At 47.0% G+C, this 26,853-nt stretch overlaps 1 protein-coding gene across 2 annotated transcripts in view; it reads right to left on the bottom strand.

The window, feature by feature from the left end:
* The window catches only part of DCUN1D4 (defective in cullin neddylation 1 domain containing 4), an 82,184-nt gene that overhangs the window by 5,638 nt on the left and 49,693 nt on the right, over positions 1-26,853 (bottom strand). For both annotated transcript variants that reach the window (XM_044299024.1, XM_044299033.1), the window contains exons 6-9: positions 23,394-23,464; positions 19,464-19,555; positions 15,165-15,273; positions 6,468-6,572 (exon numbers count right to left, since the gene is read on the bottom strand). In XM_044299024.1, the coding sequence (XP_044154959.1) occupies positions 6,468-6,572; positions 15,165-15,273; positions 19,464-19,555; positions 23,394-23,464 (377 nt within the window). The remainder of the gene's footprint in view (positions 1-6,467; positions 6,573-15,164; positions 15,274-19,463; positions 19,556-23,393; positions 23,465-26,853) is intronic.

The raw sequence follows: 26,853 nt of genomic DNA, 5'->3' as shown, positions 1-26,853 counted from the left end.
ATCTTTTTGCAGTACAAATGCATAAGCAGCAGCAGTAATGGAGGACATTATACAGCCAAACTACGCAATATAGATTTGAATCCAGCAACAACAGCTACTTTTTAAATTGAAATCTATATAGTCTCATCTCAGACAATGGGGGCATATCACTAGGATTAGGTGCACAGCTAACCGCCATTCATTTTTATGGGCCTCAGAAAATAGCCGAGCACTGGCTTGGCATAGAAGTGAATGGGAGCGGCGGTTGGTCATGTGGGGTACACTCCCATTCACTTCTATGGTGAGAGAGTTTGGTGGTGGCCGGACCGGAATCCTCCAGCCACCACTTTGCAGGGCTCAGTTTAGGAGATATGTCAGGACCTGCACCTATCAAATAATGGGGGCATATCCTATGCAAATTAACCGCCTAACGCAGGATTGCGTTCCGGAGGCGGTCGATTCATTCCTCCTGGACGCTTCGGCATGTCATCTCGCGAGACTACGCGCATAGTCGGCCCGCGCATGCGCATTGCGGGCCGGCAAAAGTTAAAGGAGGAGTTCGTCACCAGCCTGCCAGCCAATGATCATCGCTGGCAGGCTGGTGATTTTCAAAAAATCGAATCACAAGCCAGTTAACACATTATATTTATAAATATAATGTGTTAAATGGCTTCTGTGCTCCTCTGCTGGTCCTTTTCGTCGGTTGGTCCCAGCAGAGGAGCACAGATCACTGTAAGTACACAAGACACAACACATTTAGCCCCAGATCACCCCCCCCCCCCCATCACCCCAATTAACCCCTTGATCACCCCTGTCAATCACTAGTGAAAGGAAAAAAAAGTGATCAGTGTAAACTGTCAAATTTTTTTTCACCAGTATTGACGGTTAGGTTTTAGGTTAGTTTAGGCCCCTTTGGTAGGTAGTTAGCGTCAGTTAGCGCCCAGCCCACCGCACCGCAGTCACTGGTACTTTTATAGTATCTGTAAGTGATCAGAACTGATCACAGTCAGATCTATAATAGTATTAGTGTCACCTTAGTTCGCCCTCCACCCAAAACGCAGTGTTTGCCCGATCGGTCGCCCACACGTGTGTTCTCCCACGCCCGCCCCGCCGCAGTGACAACATTTTAATTTTTTTTTATCACTGCACAATCACTTCACAAGCACTGCGGCGATAAAGAAAAATAATCAGTTTTGATATTTTTTATCAATTGCAGCGGCTTCCTGTACTTCGCTAGCCTCCCATTTGTAAGATAGGCTTGCTTTTTTTCTTGGGTAGTCTCAGGGAATACCCCCTAAATTTAGTTGACCAAATGGCAAGTAAGGGGTATTCTTCTGAAGAGGCCTACAGGCTTCTGACCCAGTCGGATGAGGAATGGGAACCCTCATCTGACGAATCCAGCGGGTCAGAATACAAACCTGTAGAAAGCAGTGGCAGTCTGACCCAAAGTTCGGACGATGAGGTTGAGGTCCCCGATACCACCAGGCGTACCCGGCCCCGTGTCGCTAGACCACAGGTTGCGCAGGATCCGCGTCAAGGGCAGCAGAGTGGGGCTGGCGCTGTCGGATTACGTGGTGAGGCATACACCAGCAGCGCAGTTGAAGCTGGTACAGTGGCATGTGCATTAGTTCCCCCGTCGCAGCCACCGCACAGACAGGCCCGTAGAGCCCCTAGAGTCCCTGAGGTGCTGGAAAACCCTGATTGGCAGCCCCCAACCTCAGCCGCACCAGTAGTTCCCCCTTTCACCACCCAGTCTGGAGTTCGGGTTGAGACAGCTCAGATCGGATCGGCACTGGGGTTTTTTGAGCTGTTCTTGACTGCGGAGCTCTTGGACTTAGTCGTGGCAGAAACAAATCGGTATGCCACTCAATTTAAAGCCGCCAATCCGGGAAGCTTTTATGCCCAGTCTTTCCGGTGGAAACCCGTCCAAGTTTCCGAATTTAAAACTTTTCTGGGCCTTCTCCTCAACATGGGCCTGACAAAAAAGCATGAATTGGGGTCATATTGGTCCACGAACCTAATTCATCACATGCCCATGTTCTCTGCTGCCATGTCCAGGACACGATTTGAGACCATCGTGCGTTTCCTGCACTTTAGTGACAACAGCACCTCTCGTCCCAGAGGCCACCCAGCTTTTGACCGGCTCCACAAAATTCGGCCCCTCATAGACCACCTTAACACCGAATTTGCAGATTTGTATACCCCTGAGCAAAACATCTGCATAGACGAGTCCCCGATACATGTTACCGGGTGCCTTGGCTTCAAACAATACATCCCAAGCAAACGCGCCCGGTATGGGGTCAAATTGTATAAGCTCTATGAAAGGGCCACAGGCTATACGCACAAATGTTGAGTCTATGAGGGAAAGATCAGACCCTGGAGCCGGTCGGTTGCCCTGACTACCTGGGGAGCAGTGGGAAGACAGTCTGGGACTTGGTGTCACCCTTATTTGGCAAGGGGTACCATCTTTATGTGGACAATTTCTACACAAGTGTGCCCCTCTTCAGGCATTTGTTCCTAGAACAGATTGGCTGCTGTGGCACCGCGCGACCTAATCGCCGGGGCTTCCCCCAACGGCTCGTTACCACCCGTTTTGCAAGGGGGGAGAGGGCTGCTTTGTGTAACGAAGAACTGCTCGCGGTGAAATGGAGAGACAAGCGTGACGTTTACATGCTCTCCTCCATTCATGCAGACACGATAATCCAAATAGAACGAGCAACCAGTGTCATTGAAAAGCCCCTCTCGGTCCACGACTATAATTTGCTCATGGGAGGGGTGGACTTCAATGACCAGATGTTGTCTCCGTATTTAGTGTCCCGCCGCACCAGACGCTGGTATAAGAAGGTGTCTGTATATTTAATTTAATTGGCTATGTACAATAGTTTTGTTCTCTACAGTAAGGCTGGGAGAACAGGATCCTTCCTCAAATTTCAGGAAGAGATCATCGAGAATCTCCCGTATCCAGGAGGTTCCGTGGCCCCATCCACCAGTGTAGTGAGCCGTCTACACGAGCGACATTTCCCCAATGTCGTTGCTGGTACCTCAACCGAAGCGCCACCCCGAAAAAGATGTTGTGTCTGTAGCAGGAGTGGAATAAGGCGTGACACACGCTATTTCTGTCCTGACTGCCCTGACCACCCTGCCCTATGCTTAGGGGAGTGTTTCCGGAAGTACCACACACAGGTACACTATTAGCATAGGGATTGTGTGACACAGGACAGGCACACAGGGCTCTTAGGGCCCTTTCACTCACAGCTGCTGCAAACCTCTCCTTTCACCCGGGACAAAGTGCATAATGTACTTCGCCACATCTCTGGGCGATTTGCGCTTTGCACATTGTCCCATGGGGAAGGAGAGGTTTGTCCTATAAAAAAGGTAAAAAAATAAATAAAAATCACCGGTAAGCAAAAAAGTTAATGTTCTGCTCCAAAAGTTCAATAAAGTTTATAAAAGTTAATGTTGTGTTCAAATGTTATATAAAGTTAATGTTAATAAATGTATTGCGTTGGCCTGTTTTTTTTGTTTTTTTTTACCTTCTAGGTGGACCAACCGATGAACCAGCTGCAGCACTGATGTGCATTCTGACAGAAGCATTGCGCTGCTGTCAGATTACACAAAAGTCGGTGTATGCGGCGCTGCAAGACGAGATTTCTCCTCTGCAGTAAAAAGATACGTTTGCCGAGGCTTATGAGCTGAGGGGCGGTGTTCATATGCTTTGGCAAACACTTTGCATATAAAAAAAATAAAAAAATCCCGGCAATGATTTATTCATCCACATCGATTGATGTGAATGGAGAATCGGGTTTGCCAGGGCATACGAGCTGAGTGGGTTTGGATGTTGGGCGGAGCTCCTATGTCCTGGCAGACGCCTTTCCCCTCCTTTTTTTTTGGGCAGAGATTTTTTCATCCACATTGATCGATGCGAATGAAGAAATCTGTGCCGTTAATTTTTTCTTCCAGCCCAGAGGCTGAACGGAAAAAAAAAAAAATCTCATTACCCATATGCTCAATATAAGGAGAATAGCAGAAACTCCTAATGCTGGCCATACATGTAATGATTGTGGAGACCCTCAAATGCCAGGGCAGTAGAAACACCGCACAAATGACACCATTTTGGAAAGAAGACACCCCAAGGTATTCGCTGAGGGGCATATTGAGTCCATGAAAGATTGAACTTTTTTGTCCCAAGTTAGCGGAAAAGGAGACTTTGAGAAAACACAAAAAAAAAATTAAAAAATTTCCACTAACTTGTGCCAAAAAATAAAATCTATGAACTCGCTATGCCCCTCATGGAATACCTTGGGGTGTCTTCTTTCCAAAATGGGGTCACATACTGCCCTGGCATTTTAGGGGCCCTAAAGCGCGAGAAGAAGTCTGGAATCCAAATGTCTAAAAATGCCCTCCTAAAAGGAATTTGGGCCCCTTTGCGCACCTAGGCTGCAAAAAAGTGTCACACATGTGGAATCGCCGTACTCAGGAGATATAGGGCAATGTGTTTTGGGGTGTCTTTTTACATATACCCATGCTGGGTGAGAGAAATCTCAGAAAATATGGGAAAAGTTGTCATTTTACAGAGATATTTCTCTCACCCAGCATGGGTATATGTAAAAAGACACCCCAAAACACAATGCCCTACTTCTCCTGAGTACGGCGATACCACATGTGTGACACTTTTTTGCAGCCCAGGTGGGAAAAGGGGCCCAAATTCTAAAGAGCACCTTTAGGATTTCACAGGGCATTTTTTACACATTTGGATTTCAAACTACTTCTCATGCTTTATGTCCCCTAAAATGCCAGGGCAGTATAAATACCCCACAAGTGACCCAATTTTGGAAAGAAGACACCCCAAGGTATTTCATGATGGGCATAGTGAGTTCATGGAAGTTTTTATTTTTTGTCACAAGTTAGTGGAATATGAGACTTTGTAAGAAAAAAACAAAAACAAAAAAACCCCATCATTTTCCACTAACCTGTGACAAAAAATAAAAACTTCTATGAACTCACTATGCCCATCAGCGAATACCTTAAGGGTGTCTACTTTCCGAAATGGGGTCATTTGTGGGGTGTTTCTACTGTCTGGGCATTGTAGAACCTCAGGAAACATGACAGGTGCTCAGAAAGTCAGAGCTGCTTCAAAATGCGAAAATTCACATTTTTGTACCATAGTTTGTAAACGCTATAACTTTTGCGCAAACTAATAAATATACACTTATTGCATTTTTTTTTATCAAAGACATGTCGAACAATAAATTTAGAGAAAAATTTATATAGAAATGTAATTTTATTTGAAAAATGTTACAACTAAAAGTGAAAAATGTCATTTTTTAAAAAAAAATTTGGGTAAATTTTGATTAATAACAAAAAAAAGTAAAAATGGCAGCAGCAATGAAATACCACCAAATGAAAGCTCTATTAGTGAGAAGAAAAGGAGGGAAAATTCATTTGGGTGGTAAGTGCTATGACCGAGCAATAAACGGTGAAAGTAGTGTAGTGCAGAATTGTAAAAAGTGGTCTGGTCATTAAGGGGGTTTAAGCTAGGGGAGCTGAGGTGGTTAAGTTATTTTAAGGGGATACCAATTACTTACCTGACAAATCGCCACCATCACTCCAGTTCTCCCTGCAAAGCTCTATTTAACCAGCTGCAGCGGTGACGTCACTTCAACCCCACATGACCGCTGCAGCCAATCACTGGCCTTGTTGGTGAACCATAGAGGCCAGTGATTGGCTGCAGCAGTCATGTGCTGTGGACGTGACTTCACTGCTGCAGCTAGGTGACTAGTTGATTAGTTTTGTGCTTAAAGGCTATGTACGCCTTTTGGAGCAATTTTTTTTTATTATTGCATTATACTTTTTTTGAGCTGAAAAAAATAATTCAACTGGTCTTGATTAACAATGTGGAATCCTTTTTTCTGTACAGTGCTGACATGCTCTACTAGCTGCCTGTAGATTTGTCTCTTCCGTCATCTGAGGAGCAGACAGACTTCTTATCTCTGCTCTCTCACATTAAAAACACTCATTAAAGCTCAATCCTTATCTTACTGATCATGTGGCTTAAATAAGTGTTTATCACTCTCAGTAGTTTAGAAATAAGGGTTATTAGATGACCAAGTGAAAGTACCAGTCACCCAGTTAGAAAAACAGTTAACCCTTTGTGACTGAACAGCTCAATATTTTTAATAAAGGCCAATTAGAAATATGATTTTTAGACAAAAATAAGTTTAATGCAATCATTAAAAAAAATTGACTTTCCACTGCTTTACTTATCATCATTTCATATAGGCTTTGGCATAAAGAGACAAAAAAAAAAAAAAATTAAAACTGTGTTTACGGTGAAATGTTAGAGCTGATCCTGAGGAAAGGAAGTGTGGACTCTAGAACCCAAATAAGTTCACAATTTGTGGATGTAGAATACACAACGCATTGAGCACACACATTTTTGTGGAAATTTTCACAAGATTTTGTAAGTGAGAGTAGACACGACATCCTACCTCTAGAAACTGATGGAACACTGGAAACAGAGGCCACGTTTTTCCTAATAAAAGTCCTAACATACATTTTGCAGTATTCATATCTAGGCTTCGCTGATCTTTCTCCTAGACAATTACATAAAAAGAAAAAAAATATCAGAGATAAAGACACAACCTCAAGTCCAAAACTAAACTTCCAATCCTCTTACACACCTGGACATGTAACAGCAGCTGCCCCTAATAAAGCACGGGCATCATTTTCACCAGAAGTGACTTTCTAGTAAATAAAGGGTACCAATAATGGCCAGTTATCATATTACACAGACTGAACATATTAGAATAACTCCTGTGTATGTTAAAACCTTTTCCGTTTTTCCAAGAGCCATAAATTATTATATATTTTTTTTTTCGTTCACATAGCCCTATGAGGGCTTATTTTTTGCAGGACAAGTTGTACCATCTAAATGGCACCATTTAATATTGCATATGATGTAGTGATGAGCTGGGAAAAAAAAAATCCAAATGGGGTGAAATTGGGGGGAAAAAATAATAATTCAATGTTATGGGTTTATTTATTTTTATGGCATTCTCTGTGCGGCAAAATCGACCTGTTACCTTCATTCTCCAGCTCAGTACAATTACAACGATACCACACTTACAAAGTTTTCCTTGCATTTTAATACTGGAAAAAAAATAAACCTTGGAAAAAAAAAATATCTATTTTTTTTCCTTTTCATGGCCATATTCTGACCCCTGTTTTATAGTTATGTGTACAGAGCTGTGTGAGGGCTCATTTTTTTGCAGGGTCATCTGTACTTTTCAATGATACCATTTAATTTATTCACTATATAATACAGTGCTGCCACCTGCTGACCTGTATTGGTTATATCAGTGTATTCCAGCATTAGCTCCCGCATCCGTACAGCTCAGATGCTGGGGTCACATTTGACCACAGCATCTGAGGGGTTAACTGTATGCGATCAGCCATAGGGCTGATCGCATTCATCCGCCCCGGGTTTCTGCTGTTCGAAGTGGTATATGTTCGGCGGAGGTCAGCTTCCCTGTAGTCATACTGATCTTATAGTGAGGCACCACAGACAACTTGCATTCATTCCGACTTCTAAATTTATATATAGCTACATCTCTTGACAGGTTAGAAGGAAATTGTGAGGCATTACATACCATATGTATCTCTGGGGCTACACGTGAGAGACTGACTTCTATGCAGGGGGAGGCAGGGGTTAACAAGATTGCAATTGCATGCATCCTGGGAGATACAGATGCTTGGTCAGCCCACCCACAAAAAGGCAAACAAGTTCTCCTAAGGAGTTCCATCTATATGGAGATTGGGCCAACAACCTGAACAAAAATGTATTCCTTAGGCCTCATGCACACGGCCGTTCCGTTTTTGTTGTCCGCAAACAGTATATCAACAAAAACCGGAAGCAGCCCGTGCGCCTTCCGCAATTTGCGGAACGGAAGGCCCATGGTAGAAATGCTTATTCTTGTCCGTAAAACGGAAAATAATAGGACAGGTTATATTTTTTTTTGCAGGGTCACAGAACAGAGCAACGGATGCGAACAGCACACGGTATGCTGTCCGCATCTTTTGAGGCCCCATTGCAGAGAATGGGTCCGCATCAGAGCCGCAAAAAAGTCGGCTCGGGTGCAGACAAGAACTACGGTCGTGTGCATGATGCCTTAGAGGGAACCTGTCATCAGCTTTTTGCAGCCCATACTAACAGCAGAATAAGGGCTCATGCACACAACCGTCTGCCCTCCAAGACATACGGTCCGTGAGTGGGCCATATGTCCCAGAGCGGCATACATCGTGCATACGGGAGCGCACAGCATCTTAGGTTACTATGATGCTGTGCACATCGGGCCGCCCGTGGGACTATTGTCCTGCACTCATAAGATCATATGAGTGCAGGACAATAGCCCTGCGGTTGGCCTGATGCACACAGTATTATAGTAATCTATGATGCTGTGTACTCCCGTGTGCACGATGTATGCCGCTCAGGGACATATAGCCAGCTCACGGACCGCATGTCTTGGAGGGCATACGGTCGTGTGCATGAGCCCTAAAGTAGAGACAGGCGAGTTGATTTCAGAGGTCTGTCATTGATAAGTTAAAAGTAAGTGTTTGCCCGAGAACCAACATCACAATCTTTGCAGACTGGGCCTGGAAAAACGAGATTTTTGTGAACTCACCTGTAAAATCTCTTTCTCGCGTAGTTCATTGGGGGACACAGACCGTGGGTATAGCTGCTTGCTGCCACTAGGAGGCGACACTAGGCTAAGAAGTGATAACTCCTCCCCTGCAGGCTATACCCCCTCCAGCCTGGAGAGAGCATATCAGTTTGTGCCCAAGCAATAGGAGTAGGAGAAAAAAATCAATAAGGAAAATACAGTAAACAACCAGTAAGTGACAACATCAGTCGGATGAACCAGAACTGAGGACCATACTGGCCCACCAACCGCCAATATGTGCGGCAAACAGAACACTGGGTGGGAGCTGTGTCCCCCAATGAACTACGCGAGAAAGAGATTTTACAGGTGAGTTCACAAAAATCTCGTTTTCTCGCTAGTATCATTGGGGGACACAGACCGTGGGACGTCCTAAAGCAGTCCACGGGGAGGGAAACAAATCACACGCCCCTGGGGAAAAAACGCCCTCAAGGATGCGTCATCCGCTGCAGTCTGCAAGATCTTGCTGCCTGGAGCAGCAACAGTTGATGTCTAGAAAAGCCCCCCGAAAACTCGGCGAACTTGCCGGAAGACCAAGACGCTGCCCTCTAGAAGCGATGTCTGGAGTAGATGAACCCTAGAAATGACGACCGCTGGTCGGCCAGGCCATCACTCCGCTACGAAGCAACCGACCGCCAGACATCCCAGGAAAAAAAGCATCCCGTTGGAAGACGCCAGCTATGACAAGGACCTCCAAGAAAAACAGGCAGAAAACCCATACAGCGGAACGCGCCAGATATGGACCAGCAAATCTCCGAGGCCAAAATGGATGGCAGATGGAGAGTCCGCCCTCAAAATACGAGGGAGAAAGAAGAGAAAACCATGTCCGAGATGACCCGGAAAGCGGCGACCTTCCGCCAGAAGAAAATTCTGGCAGAGCACTGCCTGATGCAAATGACAAAGGACAAATGGACGTACAATAAGAAGAAGTCCCAGAGGGGGGGCTTGTTTGTTCCTGAAACGCCTCCAGCGATCTACCGATCGTCGGGGCGAAGCCGGTTGTTGACCACAACTGTGGAAGCGGAACCAAAATCCAGGTTCGCAGGATCCTCCTCTGGTTAAAGGGAACCGGTAATGGAAAAACCCCATAATTGACATATATGGACTTCCGGGCAGGGACCAAGATAAGAGAATACTCTCCATGGAAAAAAAAATAATAGGTCCCGGATTCCATTAGCTATACAACCCATTGCCACCGGTCGAGGAGACCGAAGGGAAAGGTGGTCGGCAATCCAGCTAGAGGAAGGACAGGAAAGAAAAATAGGGGTGTTCCGTTCAAGGAACGAAATCCCTACCAGAGGTGACAAGGTGTGACGGTCACCCGCTCAGCCTGGCTTGGGGGGACCGTAGTCCGCCCCCGGAAGGAGCAGAGAAAGGAATGACCACCATCGCTTGATGTGACACAGAAGTAATCCTAACTGAAGGCAGGAATCACTGTAGTGGTAGACGAGTGCCACAGGGACTAATTAAACATATCTGAAGGAAGGTACCCCCGTAGTGGTAGACGAGTGCCACAGGGACTAAGCTATCCAGTCGAGCGCGCCCAAGTAAGGTGCTGATAGCTATGGCATTGACGCCAGTGCCAAACCCAAGTTGACGACACAAGAACAATAGTTGTCAGAGCAACGGACAGTTAACAGTAACGAAGACCATTAAGAGGTCAGGGCGAAGCCCATTGCCATCAGGGACTGGCACTGTACAGATCTCTTGGTAATGAAATACACCCCTGAGGAGGAGCCCATACAAAGGAAGCCTGCCAGAGTAACGCAAAGGCCACACTCCAGCTGAGGAGGAGGCTACCCCGTACAGGATACCAATCCCAAAGTCAGAAGAAACCGCCGTCTGACGAAGGAACCGTGCAATAGGAATTTCAGTAGGAACCCTAGCATGTAGTGGAGATGTAAATACCCCTTGTACAGTTAATAGCTACAGCCTGCCCCTCCCAGCGTAAAACTGAGGAAGAGGCCTAAGGACACCCAGAAGTAGCATGGAACCAAGGTATCTCAGTCAACCAGAGCCATCATGAGGCACTCCATCTAAAAAGGGGGCAAAACCAGAGCAACCGCCGAAGCAGTGTCAGGGTAGAACCCCTATCTGAGGGGGCTGACCCACTGCCATGTGTTCGATCTCCGGCCCTTGTGAAAACTACCCTTGCTGTTTTGTCCGAAGTGGGATCTGAACCCACGCCTCCATTTGGAGACCCGAACACCCCACACACGGAAGATATTAACTCTGGAGTCCGGCACATTAGACCACTCGGCCATCCTGACTTAGAGAACACGCTGTAGTAGTCCATGCAGAACGCCAGCAAAACACCCTCACCTAATGAGGAATAGTGGTGGCCCAGAATACAGAGTCAGTGCAACCTTGGCCTCGCTGGGTCGTAATCCCAACATTTGTACAATGGCGTGCACCCGCACGCTGTAGAGGACCAATTTCTGACCGACCTGAACGGTGGAGGCCCATAGGGATGGGAATCTAGGGCACCTGAAGAGTTGCTGAGCGACTCCCCTAAGAGAACAAAGAACGACCTATCTGCACCAACAACCAGCACCAGAAGAGACGGAAGGATACAGTATGGGAGCAGTCCCAGTATCCATATACCTCTAGATGAAGAGTACCAGGCACCAATGGCAACGACTGTTGCCGCGGCCCACCCGTGAAGGAAGCCAAGGCATCTAGTGCGCAGGCTTAGTTGAATTAACGCATGCACAGATGCTCAGTGATTTCCTGTTAGATGTAGAAGGGGGTAATGCCACGACTGTTGAATAGTATTCAGTGGTAGCGCGATCCTCCGTCAAGGAAGGGAGGTAGGGAGATGATCAGAACCGCATCCAACGGTAGTGTAATAACCATCAAAACACCCAGGAGGTGGAATCAGCATCCCTATCTGACCGCTCACAGGATTGTGTGGGCGGCACTCAACCAACCCACCCACAATCCAGGAGGGTGGATTGGGAACTGCCAGAGGTCCTCCATTGGATTGCGCATGTGGATTAACAACCAAATGACCCAAGAGGGGTGGATTGGGAATCCAGCAGCTGTGCTCCCCTGGCTTTGTGCAGGTGGAGCATCATCAACCAAACGGCCCCATAGGGTGGATTGGGAATCCTGCAAATGTGCTCCCCCGGATCCGTGCAGGTGGAGCATTATCAACCAAACAGCCCCGTAGGGCGGATTGGGAATCCTTCAGATGTGCTCCCCCGGATCCGTGCAGGTGGAGTATTATCAACCAAACTGCCTCAGCGGGCGGATTGGGAATCCTCAGATGTGCTCCCCTGGATTTGTGCAGGTGGAGTATTATCAACCAAACGGCCCAGCGGGCGGATTGGGAATCCTTCAGATGTGCTCCCCTGTAGTTGTGTAGGTGGAGTATTATCAACCAAACGGCCCAGCGGGCGGATTGGGAATCCTGCAGATGTGCTCCCCTGTATTTGTGCAGGTGGAGTATTATCAACCAAACGGCCCAGCGGGCGGATTGGGAATCCTTCAGATGTGCTCCCCTGTATTTTTGCAGGTGGAGCATTATAAACCAAAACGGCCTCAGCGGGCAGATTGGGAATCCTTCAGGTGTGCTCCCCTGTAGTTGTGCAGGTGGAGTATCATCAACCAACGGCCCAGCGGGCGGATTGGGAATCCTTCAGATGTGCTCCCCTGTATTTGTGCAGGTGGAGCATTATAAACCAAACGGCCCTTATGGCGGATTGGGAAGATGTGTTCCCCTGGGTTTCACATGTGGTGGCCTATACACCAGACGACCCAGAAGGGTGGTCTGAGAATTCTTCCTGTGTGCATTCTCAACCAAACAGCCCCGGAGGGCGGATTAGGAAACTGTGAGCAATCCTCCCCTGTCCATAGGACATGGGCCCAGCCCCATACCCTACCACCAGGGTGGACATGCCGGCAGGCAGGGGTTAGGGTTAACTTCCTAATCTAAGGTAATTGGCCTGCAGAAGGGGACACCGAATAATGCAGAGCCAGCTGCAAACAAACGACTTGCCACAAAGGGTTAACCCAGCTCAGAGGACCGGGAGCGGAGCTCAGCGGGCACCTGGGGGAGGAGCGACAGCTAGTCGGGGAGAATCCGCGCCTAAAGGACGAACCCGCCCCCTCCATAACTGGGATGAAAGTTGCGGCCTAGTAGGCCGCAAGGCCGGGACATAAAGTTTGGCGCACAGCCGACCGGGCGGTACTGCCGGCCGGTTACCACAGCGGGCCTGAAGAGCAGCGCCGATGTCTGCCCACTGATCTGGAGGGGGTGAGTCCCCTCTCGCTGCGGGAACCCATCCCGTGCCGCTAAAAGCTGCACGGGCTGAGTCCCGGTAGGCCCGAAGAGGAGCCGGGGCCTAAATTTTTAGCGCCGGCCGAACGAATAGCCGGCCGGGAAGTGGAGTGACCGGAGCGGCGCACTGCAAGCGCCCTGGCCGAACACCGGCCGCGGGAGCTCACCCCGCAGGCCGTACAACTGGACCAGTGCCGGCTGCTGGACGGAATCTGAGGAGAACCCAGGCCCCCCCGTCTGGACAGAAGCCCAAACTTACATTGGGGCCTGAGGTAATGTGGGGCCCTCACCAGGAATGGCTCACCTGAGGAAAAAAGGTCCTCCATCTTATGCTGAGGTGACCGGGGGGAAGGGGAAGGGCCGAGGTACTTACCCAATGCGGACTACTCACCCCATCTTCATCCCCTTCTCTTCACCCTTTCTCAGAGTACCAGCAGGGCCACCTCCTCAGCCGCTGGCACACGAAGTGGCAGGAGACTGGGATGGCGGAGGGTCTCGCCGGATTCAGGTGACCCCTTGGCTGGCGGGAAGCAGGGGAGCTGGGCTGCCCTGGTCCACTTTAGTTTCTTGGGGAGGGCGAGCGGTGAGGGATTCCGACACCGGCCTTGCTCCCGGGGTAGACAGAGTGGCTAGGCGACTCTGTTTCCCCAAACCTAAAAAAGGAAAAAGATAAAATAATAAAAGTAAGCCGCCCTGCAAAAGCAGGGAGGTCTGCCTCCTACGACACTAAGCTAAAAACTGATATGCTCTCTCCAGGCTGGAGGGGGTATAGCCTGCAGGGGAGGAGTTATCACTTCTTAGCCTAGTGTCGCCTCCTAGTGGCAGCAAGCAGCTATACCCACGGTCTGTGTCCCCCAATGATACTAGCGAGAAAGAGTCCCGGCCACCTGAGAAGAGTCCTGGTTATTCATGAAGTCCTGCTCTCCTACCCACCTGCTGATGGCTGACAGTCTTCTACCTGGTTTTCTCCCTTTCTCTCTAGAAGAGAACTTCCAATCATCAGCAGATGGGTGACAGTGCGGGAGATTATGAATAACCAGGACTCTTCTCAGGTAGATTTGACTCTTTACAAGGCCTGTGCTGCAATGGTTATGATGATGGTTCTCGGCAACCACTTAGGCTGGAGTCAGACCTGAGCATTTTACAGCACGTTCCTACGCGCTGTAAAACGCTCAACAGGCAAGAACCAATGATTCCCTATGGGAATGGTTCTCACCTGAGCGTTTTACAGCGCGTACGATCGCGCTGTAAAATGCCCGACGCCCCAAGAAGTACAGGAGCTTCTTTGGGGCGTCTTGTCGCGCGTTCCCGTACATAGACTTCAGCGGGAACGCGCAACAATGGGCGTTCGCTTGTTCCGGAGCCGCGATTGTAAACGCGCATACAATCGCGCATAAAGAGCTCTCCATCCCGAACGCTCAGGTCTGAACCCAGCCTCACTTTTAGCTCATGAGTGACACACTGCTGAGATCACTATTTTATGCTGCCCTCAGTGAAGTCAGCATAAAGTTGATGATGGGTTCCCCTTTAAAGGGGTTTTCCAGGGGTTTTGTATTGATGGCCAAACCTCCGGTGGAAGATCTGACTCTTGGCAGATGTTTGAAGAGGCTGCAGCTCTCCAGTGTGTACCACGGTCTCTTTCTAGGCCAGTGACATCATGTTCATCGGTCACACAGCCTAGGCGCAGCTCAGTCCTATTCAAATTAATGGGCCTGGGCTGCTATACAACGAAGGAGGTGGTGATTGCAGTGGCTTCCTCAAACAGCTGATTGGTGGGGGTGCTGGATGTCTGGGGGGGGGGGGGGGGTCTGACATCCAGCACCCCCCCCAATCAGGTACTTGTGACCTATTCCGAGACTCAGCAATCAATATTTTACTCCAGGAAAACCCCTTTAACGAGAGTGAACATTAACAATCTACCCATCTCGGGCATTGGCAGCGTCCTAACACCTGGACTTCTATTGTATGTGCAAAATATTAAAGAGTGACAATTATATCTACACTGTTAAAATATATCCAGGTCCATTGGACCCTGGGGCGAGATTATCACCAAGTCGAAGAAAAGTACGTAAAGTACTTTTTTATCACATATTCTCTTAACTGATTCTGTTCTTATGAAATTCTACAATATATTGCACTTCTACACAGGCCTCGATGATATGAACGGTCTAAAAAATTTTACTTACCCGTGCAAAATCAAAAGCATATCTATAAATAAGTTTAAAATTGGCTGGCTCATTTAATAAAGATCTCAAATAATCCAAAGTATTCCTAAGTTTCTCAGTGGCGTCACATCTGAAAGAGAAAGCACAATCTGAGCTGTCTGTTCAGACACCAGTGTCATGAGCAGTTACACTGTAAGGGTCCATTCACACGTCCGTTGTTTCTTTCCTGATCTGTTCCGTTTTTTGCGGAACAGATCTGGACCAGTTCTGTACCCATTCATTTTCAATGGGTCCTGAAAAAAAAAAAAAAAAAAATAATAAAAAAAAAAATCGGACAATGTGCTGTCCGATTTTTTTCAGGACCCATTAAAAATGAATAGGTCCAGATCTGTTCCGCAAAAAACGGAACAGATCAGGAAAGAAACAACGGATGTGTGAATGGACCCTAAGGCCAGTGTCACACACAGGTTTTTTTCTTTGGCATTTTTGAGGGACTTTGCTGTTTTGTGTGCGTTTTTATGCTGCTAGTTTTTATTCAAGAAAACTCCAACAATAGATTTTAATGGAAATGTATGGGAAACATTCAATGCAGCATAAATAGTTTTTTTTTAACCGAAGGGCCAGTGTGTGGTGTGTTTTTTAAACCAATGCATTTCATTTCCCCCCATACTGCTCTACAAAGGAAGTGCCATTACAAGGGAGTACTTTCCTATAAAGTGGAGCTATACAAGCAAAGAAATGCCTGAAAAACAGCTAAAACATTCTGGTAAAGACAGTCATTTTTAAGGCATTTTTGGCCAAAAAAAACATACTAGGCTCATATAATTTTATATTGTATAAGTGTGATGCAGTTAAATGGGTTTGGCCAATCTATATAATATATTGAGTAATGTGTAGGCAAAGAAGATACAGCCAACCTACTAATATATGTTCATCAGGAGTTCTGCGCGGTTTATTCACACTACGGCCCCTTTCACACAACCAAGTCCCACGCATTTGACACACAGCAGTGCTGGAAGGGCAGGACGGCTACTGTTGCATACTCACGCTGCGAGTCCGGAGCGCAACACTCACTCGTCTGAAAGGGGCCTAACAGCACACTACACGTCCATAGAATGGCTGCAGCTGGAGGATCATGATCTGTACGTCAGTAATCTCAAGAAATGCTTCTGACAAACACATGGTGCAACAGCACTCTACAAACCAAAAGTAGAGTACAAAGGTATATTACATTGCAAATGCTATGCTAATAACTTAGAGAGGCTTGGCAAATACATTTTGTACAAAATCTTTTGAGCCCGTCTGCCGAACGCCAAGGCGACCTCTATATGACGGGTCCTAACACTAAAGCTCACCTGTTGGGTGCCATAACAGCGACCATGAATCCAGGAAGTGCAGGTCCCACATGCATGCTGGCCCCCCTTGATTTATGTCTATATAGAGCCAAAATGGCCTTCATTGAATCCAGGGGCTACAAGTACCAGCATGCATGCTGAGCAGACTATGCACTCAATCTAATTAAAATCAGCCTCCTATACATAATACTAGAAACACAAAAAGGGGGGGGGGGGGGGTCAGCACATCCCAATGCGCAGGTGCACGTTGCTTGTGGCTGCAAATATACATCTGACAAACACATGGTGCAACAGCACTCTACAAACCAAAAGTAGAGTACAAAGGTATATTACATTGCAAATGCTATGCTAATAACTTAGAGATGCTTGGCAAATACATTTTGTACAAAATCATTTGAGCCCGTCTGCCGAACGCCAAGGCGACCTCTATAAGACGGGTCCTAACACTAAAGCTCAGAAATGCTTCAACATGCTTGTTTTTGGGATGCTTTGTAGTATGTTTTCATCTGTACAGGTCCCAGACACAAGTAGATCAGTGCATACTACATAGCATCTAGGAAACTGTGTTCCTATGGAAGTTGCTTACGATTACTGACATATGGGTCATGTCCAGTGACCATGCTGCTGCAGCCATCTTATTAACCGAGGCCTAGTTCATACTTGAATGTTCTGGTCAGTTATTACCATCAGAGATTGTGAGCCAAAACCAGGAGTGGGTCAAAAACACTGAACAGGTGCAGATTCTCTCTTTGTAGCCTCCACTCCTGGTTTTGGCTCACAATCACTGATGCAAATCACTGACCAAACACTGAAGTGTGAACTAGGCCTTAATTGGCAGCACTGTCAAAGAAGAACAATTGGATAACTGGGGGGGGGGGGGGGGGGGGGGGGAGGGTTACAGTGAGAATAAACCCCACAGAACTGCTGATGAAGGTATATTAGTAAGTTGGATGCATCCTCTTTGCCCACATGTTAGTCAATATGGTTAATTGCATGGTCAACCCCTTTAACCACATGACTACTACTAGGTCCTGCTGCTACAAACAGCTTTAAGAGCCTCACTACTACTGCAATAAAAAAATAAAATAATAAAAATAAAAAATAAACTGCCTCCATATAATTAATGCACATCTATGAAATATCCACTAGGCCACTACAAGTAGTCTCTTAAATTTTGCATGCACTGATTCTTTACGGCATTTAAATGGCCTATCCTAACCTGGAAAACCCACCCACAGAATACTTAGCTGGTCCCCGACACAGATGTTGTGATCTGCACCCTGAGGAGATGCAGCAGCGAAAATGGAGGGATCCGAAGGACACAGGAGTCAGGGACCAGCCAAGTATTCTCTGTATGAGGGGGCCGGGCACTGTGGGTGGGTTTTTAAGGTTTGGATAACCCCTTTAACATTTTACATCCTAAGAGAAAAATATCACAGAAGATGAAAGGGCACATGCTACCTTGAAATTAGGACAATTCATCGATGCAGTTTCCCTGTATTGAGGATTCGTTTAAATCACATGACCACGGAACGCGAGTTCAGTGAAGCCTTTTACTCACTGCTCCGTGGCCTCCCGTCTGCACCGCGCTTAGGGTTGGGCAATAAACCGGTATTAGTCGCCACGTCCGAAAAAGTCCAAAGTCCAAACTATTAATGTATTGAAAAAAATCTCTTATGTGGTGAACGCCGTAACACACAATTCTCCATTTTTTGAGTCTCCTTCTCCCCTAAAAAAAATAGGATGGGACTGTTCTATTATGGGCCGCACGTTCCATAAATTGCGGAATGCACATTTTTTTGGGCATTTAATTTTTCTTTTGCGTGGTATCGACTATTGCATTATTTTTTTATGGGACCAAAATTTGGGTATTGTGACAACCCTAGTCACAGGGTTTAAGTTCTTTAGGTCACAAAGAAAATGGCATCTAGTGGCTGTAAACCCCCAGAACCAGGAGACCGGCGTTGGATAACAATCGCTGCACTCTGGGGGCTGCTGCACAGAGAGGCAGGGGCTGAAAACAGTCACTGTGCTCTGGGGGGCTGCGGTAATATGGCTGTAGTGTGTAGGGACTAAGACCCATATGGGAAGCGCCAGTCTTTAGTATATGACCCCTAATGTTTAATTTGACTGAAAGGCATCTTTATGATTCCAAGGTGCCCTTCCTGACAATGTGTACCTATGATTGGCACACTCTGAACAACCCATCAGGGTTTTCCGCTAGGATGTCTCATTTTCTGTGGGAGCGGTAAAGATGGCTGATCGTTGCTATCTCCAGTACTCCCATAGAGAATGAATGGAGCAGCAGGAGGCACGGCTGCTCCATCAGATTTCGGGGAAACGGTGACCTAGTTCTTGGTGGGCAACTAAGATATTACTGCATGGGGGCATCAAGGAGACATTATAATGTATGGGGACAACAAGGAAACACGAGTACATGTTTTGAGTGTTTTTATTTATTTTTATAAATGGGCATTTATCGCGATATATATCGCTATCACGATAAATTTCTTAATATCGTTATCGTGGGAATATTTTTGATATCGCTCAACCCTAACCATGCTGCAGGGCCGTGCTGGCTGACGCCGTGTGTGACGTCAGGTCCTCCCAATGCATGCTGGGAAGAAGACGCGGTGCCAGGAAAGGCAAGTATAAAGTTAGCACTAGCAGGGGCCCGAATCTGGTGTGGGGGGGCGGGGTTTGTAATGTTGGTGATTTGAAGGGGCTGATGGCGCTGGGGGATAGCGGAGCGCTGATGGATAGCGGAGCGCTGATGGATAGCGGAGCGCTGATGGCGCTGGGGGATAGCGGAGCGCTGATGGCGCTGGGGTGGAAACATGTTCCTCATTTTAAAGGCTTTATAACGTTCTTAAAAAACCTAAAAGCTATGTACAAGTAGCACGGCCATGGTGCTCAGTAAATGCAGAGTGGCAGAGAAATCTGACATGAAGAAACATGCACCTACTGTAGGGAAGTCATTCCTTTTAACCATTCTTGTAATGTAAAGTAGCCCATATTCTGTGCGTCCAGTTTCCAAGCTAGAACAAGCATTACTACCTGTGGGAGAGTAAAAGATCGCAGTCACTGGCTGCCCATAGAATAGAAGCTCCATAAACATACAAGGAACCAATTCATCATAAGCATGAACACACTCAATGAGGGGTATTTATCAAAACTGGTGCAAGGCTAAATGGATTTAGTTGCCCAGGGCAACCAGATTCCACCTTTTATTTTTCAGAGCTCCTCTGGAAAATGAAAGGATCAATCTGTTTGGTTGCTATGGGCAACTAAGTCAATTCTCCTTTGCACCAGTTTTGATAAATGTCCCCCAATTTATTGATAAATGTAAGCCAAAAAAATAAATATATACCCAACTAGAAAAATAACATTCCTGCAGAACACGGGGGGTGGGGGGAGGACACACCAGGAACCCTGAAAAAAAGGGTCAGGAAGTACCATTCCCAGGAAGGCCAGCCACAGAGCGGCTGAATACACAGAGGCCCCGGCTGGGCAGAAGAAAGAACAGCACAGGGGACAGAAGCCACGGCCTAGGAGACTTCGGAAGAAGTGGAGAGTACACAGAATATACACAGATGGACAAGAATAAAAACAAATTAGTCGCCAGAACAAACAGAGAGACTGCAGAATATACCGGAGATAGAAAACAGAGCCTGGACCCAGGAGACTTCTAAGGAAGTGACACCCAAGGATTCGACCCCCCCGAAAAAAAAACACCCTAGAGAGATCAACAGTTACGACATGGCATAAGAAGAAAAAAAACAAAAAATGGTGTCTGGATACAAAGGGCCAGAACTGCAGATGTGACAAATCTTGCCCCCCCCCCCCCCATGGGGGAAAAAGTAGGGGTGCAGGCTGCCAGAAGAGAAGAACACTCCAGCAGGAACATGACGAACAAGTCAGGGTTAGAGAACCTGGATGTGGAACAGGGCAGTGGAACAGACCCAAAAGCCACAAAAAAGTTGGGGAGTAACCTGGTAGGAAAAGTGTCCTCTGGGAACAAAAAAACTTCCCCTTCAGACCTACGGCCAAGGGGTTTGCCTCATAAGAATGTTCTTCAAGGGAGAAGGACAATGTGATAAGCAGAGTCATGTAGAGGACCGTAAGCTCCACAACAAGAGAGTAGAGAAGCAGTCTGATACCTAAGGAAGGCTGCCTGAACTGGCAGACCTAACCAGAAGCTAAAGAAAAAAAAACACCTAGGCCAAGGGGACAGGTAAAAGCAACGGAGATATCTGAAAACATGAAGGATGTATAAACCCATCAGACATCGACTGCCACTGCGGAACAACCCCGCCTAAAGAGGAAAAGAATGTGGAATGTACAAAACAGCCAGACCAGCGCCATGAAGAATAAGTGTACCCATCAGCCACTGCCTCAGGAACACCATACATACCATGCCTGGCGGATCCACCGCACCCAGGGATGGCAGAACATGAGCACAGTGGGGGAAGGAAATGTAGACCCAAGCCCAGCTACAATTAGCGACAAAGTTCTAACCCTAGAAGGAGACATGTTTTGTATAAACCGCACAAAGCGCCAGGGTCAATACTCCACGTGGAAGAAGGGGGATGTGGTGAGAACCACCGGTGCTGCGCCCACTGACAATGCGTCATGAAAGCCAGAATGCAGTAACTGTAACCATTTGAAGGAAGAACGCAAACACTCCCCCTGGGAAGGGTTCACACAGTAGTAGCCACAGAACAGGAGTAGCTCAAAAAATCTACAGCCACCGCAAGGACTGCCTCATAGGGGGAGGCCATACCAGCACCCATAGCCTCTCTAGAGAAGAGACTCCGTCTGCAAATTATGTCAAACAGCAGTAGCCAACATGAATTGTTGCTAGCGCAATACTTCACCTGAGAAGGAAGAAAACTGGCAACCAATGCAGACGCTCCACCTACTGAACGAGTAGGGACGCCGAGCGTGCCAAGGAAAATAAATAAATAAAAAAAGTCAACAAAATTAGAGGCACGAGGAAAGGCATGTCGTGGATCAACACCCTGGGAAGACAGAGGCTGCCACGTAGGCACCCAAAATCAATCCGTACAATGACTACCCGAGGAAGGGTATATAGTGTGAAACTAGTCACGGCATCCAGTGGTAGTGCCAAAAGACCACCTATGACGGGGGATAAGGCGATTGTCGGAACGGTGTCTAGCAAATAGACCACCCCTGGAATGGGATGCAATGCAACAAGGAAGAAGTAAGAGTAGTCACTGTTCAAGCGATTACTCCACCTAAGAAAGACGGAGATGGGATAGGGTGGAAGTTTCCAGTGGTAGTGGTACAGTATCCACTGGTAGTGCAAGTACTACTGGTTGTGCAACTACTCCTCCAATGGAAGGAGGGTAATCACTTCAGGATCTACAGTATGCAGTTGTGGTGCCCTATTCCACCTATAGAAGTGGGAAATCCGACAGGAACGCCGATATCCAAAATTAGTGCAATTACTCCGCCTGCGGAGGGGGTAATGCGACAGGACATATGGTATCCAGTGGAAGTGCAATTACTCTGCCTAAAGGAGGAGGGTAATGCAACAGTCTGTATAGGATCCAGTGGAAGTCCCATTATGGAATGAGGGTAATACCACAAAATGTACAGTACCCAGTGGAAGTGCAAATACACCCACTATGGAAGGAGGGCAATGCTACCAGAAGTATAGGATCGAGTGGTAGTGCTAGTACTCCGCCTATGGAAGGAGGGTAATGGTACAGGCTGTACAGTATCCAGTGGTAGTGCAAACACTCCGCCTAAGGAGGGTAATACTACAAGCTGTACAGTAGAAGTAGAATGACTCTGCATATGGAAGGAGAGTAATACTACTGGTTGTACGGTATTCAGTGGTAGCGCAAGGACTCCGCCTATGAAGGGGGGTAATGCCACAGGCTGTACAGTATCCAGTGAAAGCGCAATTACTCCACCCATGGAAGGAGGGTAATGCTGCAGGCTGTACAGCATCCAGCGGTAGTGCAAGTACTCCGCCAATGAAAGGAGGGAAATGCTAAAGGCTGTACAGTATCCAGAGGAAGTGCAATTAACCCGCCTATGGAAGGGGGTAATGCTATAAGATGTACAATATCCAGTGGAAGTGCATTTAATCCGCCTATGGAAAGGGGCAATGCTACAGGATGTACAGTATCCGGCAGTAGTGGCTACAGGGAGTGTAGTATCCAGCGGTAGTGGAAGTATACCGCCTTGGAAAGAGTGCTATAGGACGTATGTATCCAGCTGTAGTGACAAAACCTCTGCCTACCGATGGGCGGTGGAACTTTGCCCAAAATAAGACTGAAGGGTTAATAATAATAGTTGTTAAATTGACACACAGCCCCAATGCTATCAACCCGTATATAAATAATTATTTTCCCCAGCAACAGAAGTGCTGAGGCAAGGAAGGGGTTAAGTAGAAGGTTGGGGGTGGAGTTCGGTGGGTAGCTGGTGGAGCAAAGCTACAGGCGCAAAGTTTCGCGCTCAGAGCACAGTTCCCCAAACACTCTGGAAGATGCAGCCTACTAGGCCGCAGAACCGGGCCGACCGGAAGAACTATTTCCTCACTCTGTAGGTTCCACGTCTGGTGTTTGCAGAATACTGTTGCGTGAATGTGGACCACAGAAGAGTCCTAGGTTGGGAACCCTCATACTTACAACATCCGCAAGCCCTAGAAGGCCACATTGATCAGAGCTGCCATAATTAAAGCAACATCCCTTTACCCATTGGGTTAGAATTATTCAATTATTATTATTATAAAAGAGCATATTTTCCTGCCCATCATGTCTAAATTGGTTTCCATTTGATAGCCTCTACAATAAAAGCTTATTTGCACTCATTTGTATACATGAATGTCTGTTGGTAAATTACAGGAAAAAGGAAGCCTTACATTTTCAGGCTCAACACCAATATCTTCACAAAATTTCTCCATGCCTTCTGGACCTACTATGTCGTCAGTTCCTGTAGAGAGAAACAAGCCATTTTTATTAGAAATTCTGGTGTCACAAATGCTTTTATTAAAAAGGAATTTGTCACCTGTATAATCTATATCAGACTAGGTGCAATGCCTGGTAGAGCTGTCTCAGCTAATTACATCTATGCTTCTCTCTCCCCAATCTGGTGCCACAATTCCAAGAAAATACTATTTAATCCATATGCAAATGATGTCTTAAGTGCACCGTGGGCAGGCCTGAGCCACTTACCATTCTCCTCGACACTTACAGGTCAGGCGTCTGAATCATCATCTCATCTGGCGCTTTCAATCAAGTGGAAGGGGGCTGGCCAGCAAAGTAGAGCAGAGGAGCCGAGGTGCCCCGAGTAGCTCAGACCTGCCCTCTGTGCACTGAAGTCATAATTTGCATTTTCTTGGAATTGAAGCGACGGAGCGGGGAATGATTAGCTAAGGCATTGTGCCTAGACCGATTTCGATTTTACAGGTGACGGATTCCCTTTAAATAGGTATTTCCCATGACTGTTTCCATAATAAGAAACTCAGTTTAAAAGGTTTCTGTCACCAGATTTAACCCCATTAAGCTAGCTGACATTAACACATTGCTAATGTCATCTAAACCCAACTAGCCTAGTCCTACTTTTATCTATGCCCCTGTTATGCCAGAAATCTAACTTTTATAATGTGCTAATTAGCCTATAAGCCTCTAGGAGCAATGGGGGGGGGGGGGGGACTTGTTCCTGTTCCTAGAGACTCCGTTCTCCCAACTTTGTCGCCTCCCTCCAAGTCCTGATTGACACGGCCAGGCAGCGCTCACATCCGTCTGCCAGCCCTGTGCTCTGGTGAAATCTCACGCCGTTTAGTATTCAGCGCAGGCAGGCGCGGTGAGGGAAAGAACCTCGCAGGCTGCCAGCTTCCTCACCGCACCTGCGCAAAATGGTGAAAGGCACAAGATTTCACCGCAGCACAGGGCTGGCAGACAGATGCGAGCGCTGCCTGGCCCTGTCAATCAGGACTTGGAGGGAGGCGACAAAGGTGGGAGAACGGAGCCTCTAGGAGCAGGAACAACCCCCCACCTGCTCCTAGAGGCTAATTAGCATTATATAAAAATTAGGCCTCTTTTACACGGGCGTCGCGTGTGAGGGCCGGATAGGACGCGGGAAGTGGACAGAAGTTCGGGTTTGGGAGCGGTGTTGTGTAGATTTTATTAATTTTCCCTTAAGGGAAAAATAATAGCATTCTTAATACAGAATGCTAAGTAAATAAGGGATGGAGAGGTTAAAATAAAAAATTTAACTCACCTCATCCACTTGTTTGCGAAGCCCGGCTCGTCTTCATTCCTCTTTGAGGACCTGGTGATGGACCATGTGATGAGTGCAGTGACGTCACCAAAGGTCCTTTTCTCCTAGGTCCTCAAAGAAGAAGAAAGAAGACACGCTGGGCTGCGCGAACAAGTGGATGAGGCAAGTTACATTTTTCTTTTTTAACCCCTTCATCCCTAATTTACGAACGCTGTATTAAGAACGCTATTATTTTCCCTTATAACCATGCTATAAGGGAAAATAATAAAGATCGGGTCCCCATCCCGATCATCGCCTAGCAACCATGCGTGAAAATCGCACCGCATCCACACTTGCTTGCGATTTTCATGCAGCCCCATTCACTTCTATTGGGCCTGCTTTGCGTGAAAAACACACAATATAGAACATGCTGCGATTTTCACGCAACGCACAAGTGATGCATGAAAAATCACCGCTCATGTGCACAGCCCCATAGAAATGATTGGGTCTGGATTCAGTGCGGGTGCAATTCGTTCACCTCATGCATTGCACCCGTGCGGAAAACTCACCGTGTGAAGGGGGCCTTAGATTTCTGGCGTAATGGGGGCATAGATAAAAGTAGGAATAGGCTAGTTAGGTTTAGCTGACATTAGCACATCGCTAATGTCAGCTAGCTTAATAGCGTTAAATCTGGTGACAGAATTCCTTTAAGGGGCTATTTAACCCCTTAAGGACATAGGGCGTACCGGTACGCCCTATTTCCCGAGTCCTTAAGGACCAAGGGCGTACCGGTACGTCCTAACTTAAAATCTTAATTCCGGCGCCGCTGGGGTTAATCGGAACGGGATTTCGGCTGAAATCATTCAGCCGGCATCCCGTAACAACGCAGGGGGGGTCATTTGACCCCCCCGTATCGGCGATCGCAGAAAACCGCAGGTCAATTCAGACCTGCGGTTTGCTGCGCTTTTTGCCGTTTCTGATCCCCGCGGTCCCTGACCGCGGGGATCAGAAACTTCAGAGTGCCCGAAATCAATATTGTTAACCCCCCCCTGCACCCCTGCACGATTTGATGGCGGCGGGTGGTGCAGGGGGGGTGTCGCATGCAGTGGGGGCGTTGCGGGAGGCGGGCGGTGCGGCAGGCGGGATCGCGATCCCCCGCCCGCCTCCCATTGCATAATCGTTGGTGTACAGTGGGTATACCAGGGTGCCAGCACATTGCTGGCACCCTGGTATAAACGGCTGACATCGTTGATGCGATGTCAGCCGTTTAACCCTTTCCATACAGCGGTCCGTACGGACCGCTGTATGGAAAAGGTTAACAGTAAGAGGGAGAGAGCCCCCAGACAGCCCCCCCAGAACCCCGTCCTTACCCTTCCCCGTCTGCGAAGTTCTGACCATAACTGAGCAGACGGGGAAGGTTCCCATGGCAACAGGACGCCTGATCAGGCGTCCTGCTGTCCATGGTGCTGAACAGATCTGTGCTGAAAGCATAGACCTGTTCAGTGTAAGTAAAATACAGTGCAGAAACCAATATAGGTTCTGTTCTGTATTTTACAGACATAAGACCCACTGGATCTTCAAGAACCAAGTGGGTCTGGGTCAAAAAAATCAAATAAAAAGTGAAAAAAGTTAAGATAAAAAAAAAAAACATTTATCACTGAATAAAAATTAAAAAAATAAAATACACTACACATATTAGGTATCGCCGCGTCCGTAACGACCTGATCTATAAAATGGTCATGTTACTTTCCCCGCACAGTGAACGCCATAAAAATAAAAAAATAAAAACTATGAGAAAATTGAAATTTTGCCCACCTTACTTCCCAAAAAAGGTAATAAAAGTGATCAAAAAAGTCGCATGTACGCCAAAATAGTACCAATCAAACCGTCATCTCATCCCGCAAAAAATGAGACCCTACTCAAGATAATCGCCCAAAAACTGAAAAAACTATGGCTCTTAGACTATGGAAACACTAAAACATGATTTTTTTTGGTTTCAAAAATAAAATCATTGTGTAAAATGTACATAAATAAAAATAAAGTATACATATTAGGTATCGCCGCGTCCGTATCGACCGGCTCTATATAAATATCACATGACCTAACCCCTCAGGTGACCA

The sequence above is a fragment of the Bufo gargarizans genome, chromosome 1 (genome assembly GCF_014858855.1).
Source record: "Bufo gargarizans isolate SCDJY-AF-19 chromosome 1, ASM1485885v1, whole genome shotgun sequence".
Lineage (NCBI taxonomy): Eukaryota > Metazoa > Chordata > Amphibia > Anura > Bufonidae > Bufo > Bufo gargarizans.
Note: the sequence above shows the minus strand (reverse complement) of the source record. Positions and strands in the feature narration are given on the sequence as shown.